The 17,635-nt window shown below is 38.7% G+C and overlaps 1 protein-coding gene across 10 annotated transcripts in view; it reads left to right on the top strand.

Moving 5' to 3' along the window:
• The window catches only part of apbb1 (amyloid beta (A4) precursor protein-binding, family B, member 1 (Fe65)), a 154,106-nt gene that overhangs the window by 107,595 nt on the left and 28,876 nt on the right, over positions 1 to 17,635 (top strand). For 7 of the 10 annotated variants that reach the window (XM_059029754.1, XM_059029752.1, XM_059029758.1 and 4 more), the window contains 3 exons: positions 8,228 to 8,342; positions 9,103 to 9,184; positions 11,252 to 11,347. In XM_059029754.1, coding sequence (XP_058885737.1) covers positions 8,228 to 8,342; positions 9,103 to 9,184; positions 11,252 to 11,347 — 293 coding nt within the window. The remainder of the gene's footprint in view (positions 1 to 8,227; positions 8,343 to 9,102; positions 9,185 to 11,251; positions 11,348 to 17,635) is intronic. The other 3 variants (XM_059029759.1, XM_059029757.1, XM_034009025.3) reach the window with 2 other exon arrangements.

Raw genomic sequence — 17,635 nt, 5'->3', positions numbered from 1 at the left:
TAATGAACACCCATTTTTTAACGATCCGAGTAGCAAGAACTGTTTTTTTTCAATGGAAATTAACCATATTACAAAATCTACCCGGATAAAATGATCATGGTAGTGACTAATACTGAATTTTCTCCATTGTGAATGTGTTATTCTCTCAGTGAAAACAAAGACCTTGGTAGGCTAATTAAAAAATAAGACTGATTCGTAGATAACCTATTGTAGTGCGAATCATTTGTGACGTATGCAACCGGTGCATCTTTACACAAACTGCAACAGGTATGAGGAGGTAACGAGATTGAAACAGCGTGCATTGAGAAAAGCACAAAAAATATGAAGCAATCTACGCTAGATATGTTTTTCAAGAGAAAGGCATGTCATTACTGTATTCAGCATATAAGTGCACTTTTTTGTTTTTTTCATTTCTTTACTGTTCTCTTAAATATACAGTTTAAATGCTAATCAATGTGAAGTTGTCTTGAAAGAACTACTGTATACTGTCTGTATAAATATGTTCAATTCAATTTGTGCATTTCTTCATCTTCTGATACAGCAAATTGCCAAACCCTATTAGTGAACAACCTGATATAACGAATATTTCTTCAGGTCCCAGGGGGGTTTGTTATAGTGAAGTTAGACTGTATTTGTAATTAATGTATGTGATTACAATATGTGACAACTATATTCATACTGTGGAAACACAATTGATAACATACGTGATAACACTTTCATTTACATAATCATTAGACTAGTGAGAAAAGACTTTTCTATGAAGTACTGGCACTTCAGAGCCTTTGCACATGCGCATTGTTACTTTTGAAGCCATAATTCCAGTAGTGTGATGTCATATTTTTAGGACACAATGGGATGATACCAGTAAAAACAAAAGGGTGTGGTACAACCACAGAGGCGTGATTACAGATGACAGATCGGACATACGCGACCTGTATTGTAAAAGCCTTTAACAAACCGTGTAGCATTGAAACGCTTTGTGTACTCGCAGGTAAGAGCGGAATAACCGTCGGGTATTTAAATGCTTACACTAAGCACAAAATGAAAGGACCATTGAATCGACCTGTTAGTCAACATTTGTATATTAACAGCAATTCTGTGTGCTGAGAGGAGCCCAGAGAGGTTCCCCCCCCCCGAGGAAACAAGCCTCCATTATAAACTCCTATCCACAGTCCTAGCAGTAGCAGATGACGTGGGTTTTAATTGGAGGAGCCTCTGTTATAAAATAGCAGATTACGTGCTGTCTTTTTCATTTTGACTTGCTGTATTTTTAAGCTTAGTTCACATTATTTATTTCTTAGCAGACGCCCTTATCCAGGGCGACTTACAGTCGTAAACAAATACATTTCAAGAATCACAGTACAAGTAATAATACAATTAAGAGCAAGATAAATACAATGACTTTGGTTCTAGCAAGTACAAGTATGACAAAATACGATCCAATAATGGAGCAGATAACAGTGTCAGTGATAGTTGCATCAGGATATAATTAAATACAAAATACTACAGATTAAATAACACTTGACAGAATACAGTAATCTAAAGTACAGGATTCAATGCAGTAAAATAGGGGCAAATAAGAGCAAGTAAAGCGCATTTAAGGAAGAGTGATAAGTGTCCAGGGGGAAAAACAGAGGAGGTCTATACAGTGCCTTGCGAAAGTATTCGGCCCCCTTGAACTTTGCGACCTTTTGCCACATTTCAGGCTTCAAACATAAAGATATGAAACTGTAATTTTTTGTGAAGAATCAACAACAAGTGGGACACAATCATGAAGTGGAACGAAATTTATTGGATATTTCAAACTTTTTATAATAATAAAAAACTGAAAAATTGGGCGTGCAAAATTATTCAGCCCCTTTACTTTCAGTGCAGCAAACTCTCTCCAGAAGTTCAGTGAGGATCTCTGAATGATCCAATGTTGACCTAAATGACTAATGATGATAAATAGAATCCACCTGTGTGTAATCAAGTCTCCGTATAAATGCACCTGCACTGTGATAGTCTCAGAGGTCCGTTTAAAGCGCAGAGAGCATCATGAAGAACAAGGAACACACCAGGCAGGTCCGAGATACTGTTGTGGAGAAGTTTAAAGGCGGATTTGGATACAAAAAGATTTCCCAAGCTTTAAACATCCCAAGGAGCACTGTGCAAGCGATAATATTGAAATGGAAGGAGTATCAGACCACTGCAAATCTACCAAGACCTGGCCGTCCCTCTAAACTTTCAGCTCATACAAGGAGAAGACTGATCAGAGATGCAGCCAAGAGGCCCATGATCACTCTGGATGAACTGCAGAGATCTACAGCTGAGGTGGGAGACTCTGTCCATAGGACAACAATCAGTCGTATACTGCACAAATCTGGCCTTTATGGAAGAGTGGCAAGAAGAAAGCCATTTCTTAAAGATATCCATAAAAAGTGTCGTTTACAGTTTGCCACAAGCCACCTGGGAGACACACCAAACATGTGGAAGAAGGTGCTCTGGTCAGATGAAACCAAAATCGAACTTTTTGGCAACAATGCAAAACGTTATGTTTGGCGTAAAAGCAACACAGCTCATCACCCTGAACACACCATCCCCACTGTCAAACATGGTGGTGGCAGCATCATGGTTTGGGCCTGCTTTTCTTCAGCAGGGACAGGGAAGATGGTTAAAATTGATGGGAAGATGGATGGAGCCAAATACAGGACCATTCTGGAAGAAAACCTGATGGAGTCTGCAAAAGACCTGAGACTGGGACGGAGATTTGTCTTCCAACAAGACAATGATCCAAAACATAAAGCAAAATCTACAATGGAATGGGTCACAAATAAACATATCCAGGTGTTAGAATGGCCAAGTCAAAGTCCAGACCTGAATCCAATCGAGAATCTGTGGAAAGAACTGAAAACTGCTGTTCACAAATGCTCTCCATCCAACCTCACTGAGCTCGAGCTGTTTTGCAAGGAGGAATGGGCAAAAATTTCAGTCTCTCGATGTGCAAAACTGATAGAGACATACCCCAAGCGACTTACAGCTGTAATCGCAGCAAAAGGTGGCGCTACAAAGTATTAACTTAAGGGGGCTGAATAATTTTGCACGGCCAATTTTTCAGTTTTTTATTTGTTAAAAAAGTTTGAAATATCCAATAAATTTCGTTCCACTTCATGATTGTGTCCCACTTGTTGTTGATTCTTCACAAAAAATTACAGTTTCATATCTTTATGTTTGAAGCCTGAAATGTGGCAAAAGGTCGCAAAGTTCAAGGGGGCCGAATACTTTCGCAAGGCACTGTAGGTGCTGTCTGAAGAGGTGAGTCTTGAGGAGGCGACGGAAGGTGGTCAGGGACTGGGCAGTCCTGACATCTGTAGGAAGGTCATTCCACCACTGCGGGGCAAGGGTGGAGAAGGAGCGGGCTGTGGAGGCAGGGGAGCGTAAAGGGGGTAGAGACAGTCTTCTAGTGCAGGAGGAGCAGAGAGGTCGAGTGGGGGTGTAGGGAGAGATGAGGGTCTGGAGGTAGCTGGGTGCAGTCTGGTCAAGGCATCTGTAGGCTAGTACAAGAGTCTTGAACTGGATGTGAGCGGTGATCGGGAGCCAGTGGAGTGAGCGGAGCAGTGGAGTTGCGTGAGAGAAGCGAGGCAGAGAGAACCCCAGGCGAGCAGCGGAGTTCTGGATGAGCTGGAGTGGACATGTGGCAGACGCAGGGAGGCCAGCCAGGAGGGAGTTGCAGTTGTCTAGGCGGGAGAGTACCAAGGCCTGGACCAGGAGCTGGGTGGCGTAGTTAGTGAGGAAGGGTCGGATTCTACGGATGTTGCTCAGGAAGAATCGGCAAGTGCATGCCAGAGTGGAGATGTGCTGGGAGGCAAGGGTCCATCTCTATCTCCATTCCTCTCGAATCCACCACCCTCTCTCCCTCCTCATCCACCAAGAACCTTGGTGTCACCCTCGACCTCTCCTACTCTGAGCACATCCCTACTCTGGCATGCTCCTGACGCTTCTTCCTCAGCAACATATGCAGAATTCGCTCCTTCCTAACTGACTACTCCACGCAGTTCCTAGTTCAAGCTCTGGTGCTGTCCTGCTTGGATTACTGCAACTCCTCTTCCCTCTGCTATCCGTCCGCTCCAGCTCATCCAAAACTCTGCTGCTCGCCTTGTCTTTTTTTCTTTATTTCTCTCATGTTACACCGCTGCTCCGCTCCCTCCACTGGCTCCCTATTGCTGCTCGCATCCAATTCAAAAGTCTTGTACTCACCTATTACTGTCTCAACCTTTCTGCTCCCTCCTATCTCCAGACTATCATTTCTCCCTACACCCCTTCTCGCCCCCTCAGCAACTCCACCACCGGAAGATAAGCTGTACCCCCCTCTGCTCCCCAGCTTCCAGAGCCTGCTCCTTCTCCACCCTTGCCCCTCAGTGGTAGAATGACCTACCCATAAATATTAGGACTGCTCAGTCCCTGACCACCTTCCGGCACCTCATCAAGACACACCTGTTCAGACAGCATCTGTAAGCCTCCCAACTCTCGACTATACTGGACTATGTGGCATCCAATTGTTCCAGCACTTGCATCAGCTTGTATTTGCACTGAAGTGCTCCATACCTTGCCGTATTCTACCACTGTTCTTAAGTATAACTACTTCCTGTGTCTTGTTTTCCTGGGTAGGTTATGGAATAAAATGAAGATTTCACAGGCATTAAATTAAATAAATCTAAGTAGATAATATTTCAGAGCACTAAAAGCCTAAAAATAGTGTTGCGTGCTTACCTTAGTAAAACAGTGCTGTCATTTGTTAAAGGCAAGCATACAACATCCCCCAGCAGCTGCTGCTGACATTCTGTGTCTCTGTGGTGTGAAGACTTGTCCATACATTGGGATTGCACATTCTGCATACACTTAATTGGTTGGAATGTAAGGCAGCGTTTTGTGAAGTTAAACAGATGTGGAAATCGACTAAAAACTGTCCCAAAACTCGATTTATCTTCTAGGGCATTCTTTAATAAAGGCCATATATGCAGCATGTTCGTTGTCATGTTGTTTGTCCCATCCAGGAATTAATTTTATTAGTACCGGGTCAAAAGAAAGAAAACGTGCCTGATTCGGGTCTAAAATTCTTACTGCATTTTAAAAAGTAAGCAGCATGTTGTCTTATTAGCCCTTGGGGCATGTCTTGTGCAGGGAGAATGGAGAATCAGCTGATAAAGACTGTTTGCCCAGCTAGATTACACAGAAAAACTTTGTATAAAATCTGAAGGGAGTCCACTACCATAAATGGACAATTCTAACAAGAACAGGTCATTTCAGTGGTTGGTATGAGAGAGTGGATTGGCTGACCTTCTTGCTGGCCCTGTTTACTTTTCAGTAACTCTGATAATTCGCTCACATGGACAAAGTATGGCTCATTTTTTTGCATGGCAGATTAATGCAACAACGGGTTTGTAGTTGTGCTTCTGACTTTAGAAGTCACCAGCTGCCACTGGAAGGTATATCATTTATTTAAATCATTTAGGTTTCACCTATGTCCGTCTCCAGGGGTTAATTTGTGCCGGATCGGCCCCTTTTGAAAATTATATAGTTTGCAAATGAACCGTCCTTACACAGTAATACTTAAAAAAAAAATACTAGACATTAATAGAATATAAGTTGAACACAGACGTTACATTGTGCACTTACATTAATGTGTTGGAGCGTTTCGTTGTTTAGATCCAAACAAACTGTCGGCATCCAATGCAAACTTTGTTTATATACAGTATATAAATGTATAAGGTACTCGCTGTATACTATCTGTGATGCAGACTTTTTTTTTTTTATCTGTCACAGCGGCGCATTTCCGTTCCAAAATCTTGTGGTATTTTATTCCTAGTAACTCCCGTTTCATCATTGAAAAGATCTCTGTTTAAATATAAACCCATTTTTTATAAAGATACTCAGTAGGCCTATTGGTGCTCTACAGATTTTCATTATTGTCAGGTAATTTACAAGTGCATTGCGGATTTAAATAAAACAAATAAATTAAGACAAAAACTGAAAAGTAGAACACAGAAGTGTGCGCTGGAGCGTTTTATTGTTTACTTCCAAAGAATGTCGGCACCAGTCCGATGCAAACTTTTTTTTTATCTCGATGCAGACTTTCTTTTTTTGTATCTGTCACAGCAGCACTCTTACCAATTCTGAAATCATGTGATATTTTATTCCTATTAACGCCCTTTCCAGCAGTGAAAAGAGACATCTCTCTCTTTTTTTAACTGTAAACGCACTTGCTGTGTATATAATTTTGCAAAAAATAGATAAAGTACAATAAATGCTTTTCTGTTCCATGAATTTAATCGACGGAAAGTGTACTTTTAATTTAAATATTTTAGGATGCAACATCGATGAATAAGAATTACTAGTTTTTTCAAAAGCACTCAACAATAAGTGTCGTCACTCCTGTTCACCAGATCAGTCAGCCTGCCACACGTTCAAACCTGAAGATTGTCAAAACATGGCCAGGCAAAGGGTGGCATGTAGCTACCGACACCAACAATAGGACACGAAACCCGATCCACAAGCAGTTGAGAACTTGAAGCATATACAGTATGGAAGCTATATTAGAGACAACCAGGAGTTCATTTGTAAACATAAAAGGTACCAGATCTTATAATGACGAAAAGGGATAGCATTTTTGTTTCTAGACCTCATCTTCTGACCTTGGTTTAGAAGATGAGGTCTAGAAACAAAAATGCTATCCCTTTTCGTCATTATAAGATCTGGTACCTTTTATGTTTACAAATGAACTCCTGGTTGTCTCTAATATACAGCTCCACCCCATGACCATTCCTCTTTACAAAACTGTTCAAGCTCTGTCAAGTTCCTTGGGGAGCGTTGATGGACAGCAATCTTCAAGTCGTGCCACAAATTTTTGATTGGATTTGGATTTAGGTCGGGGCTGTGACTGGGCCACTCAAGGATATTTACCTTTTTGTTCCTTAGCCACTCCAGTGTAGCTTTGGCTGTGTGCTTTGGGTCGTTGTCATGCTGAAAGGTGAACTTCCGTCCCAGTTTCAGCTTTCTTGTAAAGGGCAGCAGGTTTTCCTCAAGGACTTCTCTGTACTTTGCTCCATTCATTTTCCCTTCTATCCTGACAAGTGCCCCAGTCCCTGCCGATGAGAAACATCCCCATAACATGATGCTGCCACCACCATGCTTCACAGTAGGGATGTTTTTCTTTCGGTGATGCGCTGTGTTGGGTTTGCGCCAAACATAACACTTTGCATTTAGGCCAAAAAGTTCCATTTTAGTTTCGTCAGACCACAAAAGTTTTTGCCACATGGCTACAGAATCTCCTGAGTGTTTTTTAGCATACTTCAAACGGGATTCAAGGTGGTCTTTCTTGAGTAAAATACAAGCCAGATTTGTGGAGTGTTTGGGATATTGTTGTCACATGCACACTTTGACCAGTCTTTGCCATAAAAGCCTGTAGCTCTTGCAAAGTTGCCATTGACCTCTTAGTAGCCTCTCTAATCAGTCTCCTTCTTGCTCAGTCATCCAGTTTGGAGGGACGGCCTGATCTAGGCAGGGTCTTGGTGGTGCCATACACCTTCCACTTCTTAATAATTGTCTTGACCGTGCTCCAAGGGTTATTCAAGGCCTTTGATATTTTTTATTATACCCATACCCTGATCTGTGCCTTTCAACAACTTTGTCCCAGAGTTCTTTTGAAAGCGCCTTGGTGCTCATGGTTGAGTCTTTGCTTTGAAATGCACTACCCAGCAGAGGGAACCTACAGGAACAGCTGAATGTATCCAGAAATCATGTGAATCACTACACTTTAACACAGGTGGAGGCCACTTAACTTGGTGTGTGATTTTGAAGGTGATTGGTTATACCTGAGCTAATTTAGGATTGCTATTACAAGGGGGGTGGACACTTGACCAATCAAGCTATTTCAGTTTTTATTTTTAATTAATTTTCTACAAATTTCTGCAATATTTTTTTTCACTTGGAAGTTGTGGGGTAGTCTGTGTAGATAATTGAAAAAAAAACCTATTTTAGCATTTTAATTCCAGGCTATAAGGCAACAAAAGGTGAAAATTTTGAAAGGGGGTGTAGACTTTCTATAGGCACTGTATACTGTGGACTTATGTCAATGTGACTTTCCATGTTTTTGGTAGCTCTAATTTTGAATTTAAAACTGTGGTCCCCAAACATCACTTTTCACACTTGCTTATTTTGTTTCTCCCTCTCTTCCCTCCATCCTCCCAAGGGACTTTGCATATGTGGCAAGGGATAATCTGACCCGCGGGTTGAAATGCCACATATTCCGATGTGACACTCCAGCAAAGAACATTGCCACAAGCCTGAATGAGATCTGCTCCAAGGTAAGAACACATTGTCTCACTTGTACTTAAGCAACAAGACCCGAGTTAAGAACATAAGAAAGTTTACAAACGAGAGGAGGCCATTCAGCCCATCTTGCTCGTTTGGTTGTTAGTATCTTATTGATCCCAGTATCTCATCAAGCAGCTTCAACAACATTACTGGGGAGTTGGTTCCAGACCCTCACAATTATCTGTGTAAAAAAGTGCCTCCTTCTTGTAAAAAGATATATAAAAATAGTTACATATGCCAAATTCTGCTGTGTAACCTCCCCAGTAAGGTAGAGTTAGAATCTAGCCACAAAATTGGTAAGTGTTGACTCAGACTGGTAGAAATACAAACATGTTTGATTAAAAAAAAGAATACTTTTCCTCAGGTAATGAGCTCTAGCCATTATGGATACAAATTTGGGCTATTATATAAAAAAAACTGAGCATTTATTTTGCCTTCTGTACATTCCCTATTTGAATTCAAATTGGTTCAGACATTTTGTTGGTGTGCTCCAATGGCGTCCCATAGAAACTAAAACGATGGACTCTAAACTATCCTCTCCCTTTTCTCAAACCTAGCTTACTTTCCTCCATTTTGTCATTTTCTTTTTCCAAAACATTCAAAACTTTGTGACTCAACACACTTGCATCTCAGTTCCCTTTTCTGTTTCTGGGCTTTTATTAAACCTATAAATATATGTGGAAATGAGAAACCATAATTTCTGGGTAACCCTATACTGAACAGTTACCTATCTCTTTTTACTAATTTCAGATCATGGCAGAGAGAAAGAGTTCAAAGTCCTGTCAAAGTCTCGACATCGACCCCTCCAAGCTTGTTGAAATACCCTTCCAAGGTACCATGCAGTAGAGACTGAAAGAGAGAGGGGCAGAGATTAGGGAGGGCAAAAGTGAGGATGTGCAATCATTGTATTTAGGAAAACCTGCTTGATACTTTCCAGACAGCTCTATTGGATAGGTCAAAGTCAAGGTCACTAATCAAATTCCCCATGGTGGTTGTTATATTTCCAAGTCTCTGGTCAGTACAAGAAATACGGGATACAGCAATAAACAATATATAGAGCATAACCAGAGATCTTTGGACTGCTCCCTTGGAAACATTGCTTTCATCAAAATTAAGTGCCTTATGCCAATGGTTCTTACCAGGAGGATTTTACTTTACTCTAAATGTAGTTTATCTTGCAGCAGTCCTTTTTTTCTACTATATGAAGTCTCAATGTGTGTGTAATGAAAAAAAGAAGCTAGCAATTGAGCATTCCTATTAACACTAGAACCGCTGGATTTTCGAACTACCTAGAACTGCCATTGGGTTACTTTGACCCATACATTTTTAAACTACTTCATTATGAAAATGAAAGACATACTATCGAAACTGAAAAGTTTTATTCATGAACATCATATCTAACATTTGCATCGCAGAAACACTGTAGTTAAAATTAGCGCATATAGAGTACGACTACCAACAGTGAAAAAATATAATAAAATATACATTTCAAAATGAACAGGTATGTACAGTACATATACCCGTTTACAGGTGTAAAAGGGTATATGTACACACAAAAGTATAAAACCGAAATCATTGTTTCTAATACTACATAAAAAGAAAATAACACTACTTCCGGTATACTCTATGGAGGAGCATATGCGTCTGCCAGCTGACTGTGCCTGCATCCAGGAGCTGTGTTGTAAACACAGATGCAGTTCCATTGAGCACTGTTGTGTAAACACATGTAAACTGGTACATACAAACCTGTAAAACCGAAATGTTTTTTTTTTTTTTTAAAGTAATATAAAAAAATAATATATCATACATTTCATATTAGGCACATAAGTTGTTATCCTACCTGTCATTTCAGTTTGCTGTATGCATCTGAGTGCAGCTTGCCGTATTCCAATCAAAATGACTACTTTCAAGATTAAATATTTCCTTCTGATATATTCCCAGTTGCATTTGTGGAACAAAACAAAGGACTGTTGTCTCACAGGTACATTGAAAAATAAGCAACTTGGCTTTCACCGAGTTGGCATTTGACAAATCCACAATCATAGCAATCTCTGTCTTGTAGTCAGTCTACAAACAAAGGCTTGAAATAAAAATAAAAAAACACTTGTACCAGGAGGAGGGGTGTGTGTCTTGTTTGTTGCATTTACAAAAAAATAGAATATCTTACGTTATATTAAAAAAGACATGTATTGTCATGCATGGGTCACATTGACCCACATGGCGGCTGTAGGTAGAACTGTTTATAACTTTTATCATTTCTGCAATTCTGGCTATCAAACACCGTCAGGATATTTAATTCATATATTTTGGAAAAGTAGAAAATGCTCACACACATACGATTTATAACGGAAGAGTAATTAACATTTTAAATGCAAAATGGGTCAAACTGACCCACATGGCGGTTCTAGTGTTAACTGTTTGACCTTGGAAATTCATATTTTGACCACAATATTGACCTCTGACTAATATGGCCGCCAAATTGAGATCGTGTGACTTTAAGTTTCTGTTTTATTATTTTAATGTTTGGTACACAGTGTATTCTTTGATTCTTAGTCAAGTGCCATTACCTCTGATACAGACAACACACTTTGAAATGTTTGCAATAGTTGGCAATGAAGTTCTGTTACAGTGATACATATCTTTTACATACCTATATATCATTTTACTTCATGTTTACAAACCATTTGATTATACACAAAATTCACCTTAGATTATGCTCCCAGGAGGCTTGTTTTGGTTCACAAAAACTTTCACTTCCCAAAATGCTTTAGTTTCAATTATACCCTTTACCTTCAACAGAGTTTATCTAAATTGTCAGACATTTTTTTGTCATTTGTTTTTTTGTGATTGTTTTATAATTGTTCCATTTAATCCCTCTTTTACCCATTTAATGTTGTAGAATTCCCTGTTCCAAAGAATGACATGGTTCAGCAGTTCCAGGTCCGATATCTGGGCAATGTCCCAGTTACTAAACCTGTAGGTAAGGGACTTATAGGTAAGAAATACTTCTTGTGTCTAATATTACATATTTTTATTATTATTATTATTTATTTCTTAGCAGACGCCCTTATCCAGGGCGACTTACAATCGCAAGCAAATACAAATACATTCAAGTGTTACAATATAAGTCATACAATAAGAACAAGAAATACAATAATTCTCAAGTGTGACAAACCACAATTCAATTTATAACCAGACAATTATAAAAACATATGCCACTTCAACAATTAATTGTTAATTATTGGTTAATTGGGCTCCAGCCACAGACCATAAAAGGCAGGTGAAATCCTTTGTCTAGTGGTTTGGTTTGGAGAGCCACAGAGGGAAGACTCAGTGTCATAAAATGCAGTGAAACAAAAAATACTTTAATGGACAAAAAACACAAAATAAAAAAGGCACAAGGGCCAAACAAAAGATAAAAAAAAAAAAAAGGTTTCCAACAAAACACAGAACAAAAATAAATCAAATTAAACAAGCATTTATTTTATCCATGCATATGTATATTACAGGACATACAAGGTTTAATGACAATGAACTTGTTTTGTCAACAAGGAAATATGCTAGGGAACACATTTATTTTAAACAATGTATTGACATTTTAAAATGGACTAGTCGCATGCATCACACGCAACAAATGGATTTAAATTGGAATGCAAAAAATGTTTTCAAATGGAACTTTTTTTTTTTTTTTTTATATAATATAAATATAAAAAAAGGTCTATCATGCATGGGATTTCATGAAAATATAACCTTCAGTTTGCAATAGTGTTGTGTTAACTGTCGGTGATACACGATTAGTTGAGAAAACAAGCAGTATTTTGAAAGACGAAGTCAGCCAGCTGAGAATTCTCGGGACTTTGTTATTTTTTACATTTGAGATTTTTTTTTGAGTCATCTCATCATTCTGAGATTCTGATCCTGGTCTCTGACAAATGTTGGTTTTCCTGTCAGTTGATGAAAGTAACGCTATTTGTGGTCCCCACTGGACAAAAAGGAATGTTAATTTCTGAGAATTAGCTAATGATGAAGGATAGCCTACATATTTGGTAAAAGTAAAACATTAATTAAATAAATAAATACATACATACATACATATATAAATATTGAAATAAATGAATACATAAATCAATATAGACATTTATTTATTTCTTTATCTATATTGACATAAAGATAGTCATGCTTTCATATATTTTTACATTCAAATTAAATATATTGTAATGACCCAGACAATTGCTTTGTTGCAGGACTTGTTGACTGTTTTCGGGGGATGCAGAGCATGGATGTGACTGGTTGATGAGCCGGACAGTGGCCGGAAGTGATGGGAGGTTATTTAAGGGGGTGCATGAGCCTGGGGTCTGGAGACAGTCCAGTGCTGAACTTGAATGAGAAACTGTGGGTGCGACTGAGCAAGCATGTGAGCTGTGATTGGAGATAATATGCAGTTAAAGTGCCAAGACTAAAACGTAGGGTTATTATTTCGGTGCAGTGAATTCCAACCCCTGACAGGAATTATCTGTAGTTTTCAAATAAAACAAACATTTTGAGAATTCAAAACCGTCTAACTTGTTGCATTTCCTCCGTCATCAGTAAGCTGTAGTCCCTACCAATGCCTGTTTATCAATCTTTCTGGTCTCAATATGATGGTATTGTACTAACACAGCACTGCTCGACAAATACCCCAGTACAAATACCCGGACAGTGCGTGCTCTCAGTGCAGGTGGTGTTGGTGTGTTTTCAGTTGCAGTGCAGTCTGGGTGTATCGCTGGCGTAAAGCGGCAGCTCCCAGATCGGTATTTAGCCGTCTGGCGGAGATACACACACAGTTTTAGAATAAGCGACACTTTACTCACAGTTTAATCATCCTTGCTTCCTCCCATTAACCACAACAAATCTTTAAGATTAAAGAATAAAGAAGGTGAATGGCAGGGATAGAGAGAGGAGGGGAAAAGATATGAGAGATGGTGAGCTGAGGGAACCAGATGTCTGAATCGGGAGATCTGTAGGCGAGAACATAAGAACATAAGAAAGCTTACAAACGAGAGGAGGCCATTAAGCCCATCTTGCTCGTTTGGTTGTTAGTAGCTTATTGATCCCAGAATCTCATCAAACAGCTCTTGAAGTGTCAGCTTCAACAACATTACTAGGGAGTTGGTTCCATACCCTCACAATTCTCTGTGTAAAAAAGTGCCTCCTATTTTCTGTTCTGAATGCCCCTTTATCTAATCTCCATTTGTGACCCCTGGTCCTTGTTTCTTTTTTCAGGTCAAAAAAGTCCCCTGGGTCGACATTGTCTATACCTTTTAGGATTTTGAATGTTTGAATCAAAATCCTAAAAGGTATTTTAGGATTTAGGATTTTGAATTCAAAACAATTTTAAACATACACAAGCAAACAGGTTTTACACACTACCTTTTTGAAGCCACATAGGTCTCTTCGCAGACAGCCAGACAATCTTTAATAGGTAATGGGGTAGGCCTTAAAGAGCCTTCCATTTTAATTACTATGTTACTTTGAACTAATGTACAAAAACTTAGTATTAAAATAAAATTAGAGATAACAGCCAATATGACTTTAAAGATAAGCACAGAAACAGAACATATATATGAAGATAAGCACAGAAACTATGAGAGGTGAAAGTGACAAATTAAATAACAAAGAAAACTAATCAAATAACAAAAAAACCTGCATCTATTTAACAAAAACCTCATCGAATAGACAAAAAAAGAATCAAATAAATAAAACAGCATCGTTTAACAAAAACCTCATCGAATAGACAAAAAAATGAATCAAATAAATAAAACAGCATTGAATGACAAAAACCTCATTGAATAGACAAAAACAGCATTGAATGCAAAAACCAATAGGGTGCGCAGTTACTTAGTCGAGTGGTGTTTAGTTTTGTTGGTGCTTTTTGTTTAAGTGCTTTTTGTTGAAGCGCGATTTAGTCTAGTTGAATTGTGTGCAAGCACAAAGTGTCAATCATTCTCCCCAGCCTCGCCCATTTCAATCGAGGAAATTGGTGGTAGCTCTTGCTGTCTGCCAACACGTTCAGCCAATCACAGCTAACTTTAGTTGGAACCCAAAACTGACTCTCAACAGACTGATTGAGGGTTTTGGGCTTTATGTGTGCATGTTCATTCTTGACTTTTCCTAAATATATGACTTTAATATCCTGACGGCATTTGAGTGCCAGATTTGCAAAAATAAAAACTATAGAGACTAGTTATGTTTTTGAAAAATAAGAAAAACTGTTTAATTTTCACTGTAAATACAGTGTTTCTGCTATGAAAATGTTAGGTATAAGTTGTATCTGATTTGTTTTTCATTTTCATGACGAAGCAGTTTAAATATGTATCCGGAGGTTCTAGTGTTAAGGATACACCCGCTACAATATATTTTGCATTTTTGTTTACAGTCTTACTTTGGCTATTTCTAATAATATATTATACAGATTTATTATAATTGTGTTTGGCCCAAAAACTCATACACCTACCTTCCGTAAAGCCCCAAACCCTCAATCAGTGGGTGCATTCACGATATGCAGACTTTGCTAAGTCTACGCAGATTCTGCTGAAAACCTGTCCAAATTCATCTCCTGCGTGAACTCAGCCGGAAAAGACGTCACCAGGTCACGCATCCACAGGCTTAAAAGTCTGCACAGCCGCACAGCTTTTCAAGAGGTTGGCTGACAAAGAAGTGTGTAGGCAACCAGATACAATCCTCACTCCATGTGCTACTGACACCTAGTCAGGGGGTGTGAATCGCCTTCGAGTCATGTCATTAATTATCTTATGAATGATTTGTAATACAAATTAAAATGATTTGACTCTTTTTTTCCACACAGTTATTATACTTTTCAAATATTCAGATATTTATTCTAAAGGTTTAAACATGTAAAAAAATAAAATAATGCTAAACGGTTGAAATGAACCTAAACCGCTCTGTTATTTTCAGCAGGTGTAATTGGTTATTGATGAAAGGCTCAGGATCAGGGACAGGGAATAACCTAAATTGAAGTAATGAGAATAAATCAGCTTTAATAACAGGTAACAGGGAAAGAGCTGTAACTTGCAGTCTGGAGAAGGCACCCATCAAACCTGAGACAGCTGGAGCAGTTTGCTCAGGAAGAGTGGGCCAAACTACCTGTTAACAGGTGCAGAAGTCTCATTGAGAGCTACAGAAAACGTTTGATTGCAGTGATTGCCTCTAAAGGTTGTGCAACAAAATATTAGGTTAGCGGTCCCATCATTTTTGTCCATGCCATTTTCATTTGTTTTCTTATTTACAATATTATGTTGATTAAAAAATCAAAAGCAAAGTCTGATTTCTATTAAATATGGAATAAACAATGTTGGATGCCAATTACTTTTGTCAGTTTCAAGTTATTTCAGAGAAAATTGTGCATTCTTCGTTTTTTGTGGAGGGGTACCAACAAATTTGAGCACGTCTGTATGTGCAAGTATTTGAACTATTTTTGTCCCAGATCAAAATACAGTACTGTCTAACAACCCCTTTGTGAGAGGGCGGGTGGGAGGGGGGAATCCTGCCCGCTATAATACTCATTAATTTGTGTCACGTCACAAAACATACGTTTATATTATCTCTTATAGCAGGGACTGTTTCTGCTAAACTTTTTCTGATCATGCTGTAAATTATGAAGCTGGTGGATTGCATCCACTTCTTCTGTGATTAGAATTTCTCTCAACACCACCTCCATTTTGGTTCTGCTCAGAACTGTTGTTCATCTACCAAAGCTGTTCACGCGCCGTCTGCACAGACCGTGACGTTACACGCAGACTCACGTCTGCAATCTAGCCGGCAAAAAAGTGTTGTGAACGCACCCAGTCTGTAGAGAGTCAGTTTTGGGTTCCAACTAAAGTTAGCTGTGATTGGCTGAACATGTTGGCAGACAGCAAGAGCTAACACCAATTTCCTCGATTGAAATGGGCGAGGCTGGGGAGAATGATTGACACTTTGTGCTTGCACACAATTCAACTAGACTAAATCGCGCTTCAACAAAAAGCACTTCAACAAAACCACTCGACCAAGTAACTGCGCACCCTATTGGTTTTTGCATTCAATGCTGTTTTTGTCTATTCAATGAGGTTTTTGTCATTCAATGCTGTTTTATTTATTTGATTCATTTTTTTGTCTATTCGATGAGGTTTTTGTTAAACGATGCTGTTTTATTTATTTGATTCTTTTTTTGTCTATTCAATGAGGTTTTTGTTAAATAGGTGCAGGTTTTTTTGTTATTTGTTTAGTTTTGTTTGTTGTTTACTTTTTGTCACTTTCACCTCTCATAAGAAACGGAACTTATATTTTAACATTACATTTTTAAACTCAGTGAACATGTTAAAACTTCAATATAAAGCCATACAGATAAATCAAATAAGGAAATGCATTAATAAGTTATAAACAGTAACATTATAGGCACCTTTTTTTTTAGCAGTTTTTTTTTAGCAGTTGCCTCTGACGATGGTTCCAGTTGGATTTGTAGCTTGACTGGGGTGTTTCAACCTGTGTAGCTTCAAATTTTTCTTATTCTTACTGTGATTGCCTGCAAAGACAACAGGGCTATCCAGAGATTGGATAATGTTTTGGTTGGTAACTGAAGACACTGTATTCTGGGAGATTTAGTTGTTAGTGGAAGTTTTAGGGGATGCGGGGGAGGCAGACAAAACTGTGCAGCAAAATTGCTATGCATATTTTTACACATTAAATTTAATTAGTGCGTATTTCAGATTTTTTACTGCGTAAAAACAGCAGTTACGCAGCTTATCTGGACCGCTGCGTACATGTATAATATATATACAAGTTTTCCTACCGCATGCTAATTTTTTTCTATTTGGTCAAATAAGCTTACCAAGGCTACATCCAGCAAATCTGTTGTTAATAATGAATTGCTTGGTACGCCCTTTAGTATAAGAAGAAAGTTGCGCAAGGTTACGTCACAAACAGGATATCATACCATGTTTTGGCCATGCACTTCCTATAGTGTGATATGTGTGCGCTACATCACGTTTTTGGAGTTTCTAAACAGCATGGAAACACTGCAATTTCTTATCTTTTGATGTGTTTCGATTCATACAGTATGTAGGGCCATTTGTACAGTTTAGCTCATTTTAAATTTTTTATTTTTTTTTAATGCTCATGTGACAGGCTGGATGAGTCATCTGACGTCAAGCAGAAGCAGGAACTAAACAAACTGACACCAGGCACTGCAGTTTGAAAAGAAAGACGCGGCTGGCCGCCGTTTTATTTACAAATAACAAAAATAAAT

Source organism: Acipenser ruthenus, chromosome 9 (assembly GCF_902713425.1).
Source record: "Acipenser ruthenus chromosome 9, fAciRut3.2 maternal haplotype, whole genome shotgun sequence".
In the NCBI taxonomy this organism is placed as follows: Eukaryota; Metazoa; Chordata; class Actinopteri; order Acipenseriformes; family Acipenseridae; genus Acipenser; species Acipenser ruthenus.
This window is presented reverse-complemented; position numbering and strand designations above follow the sequence as displayed.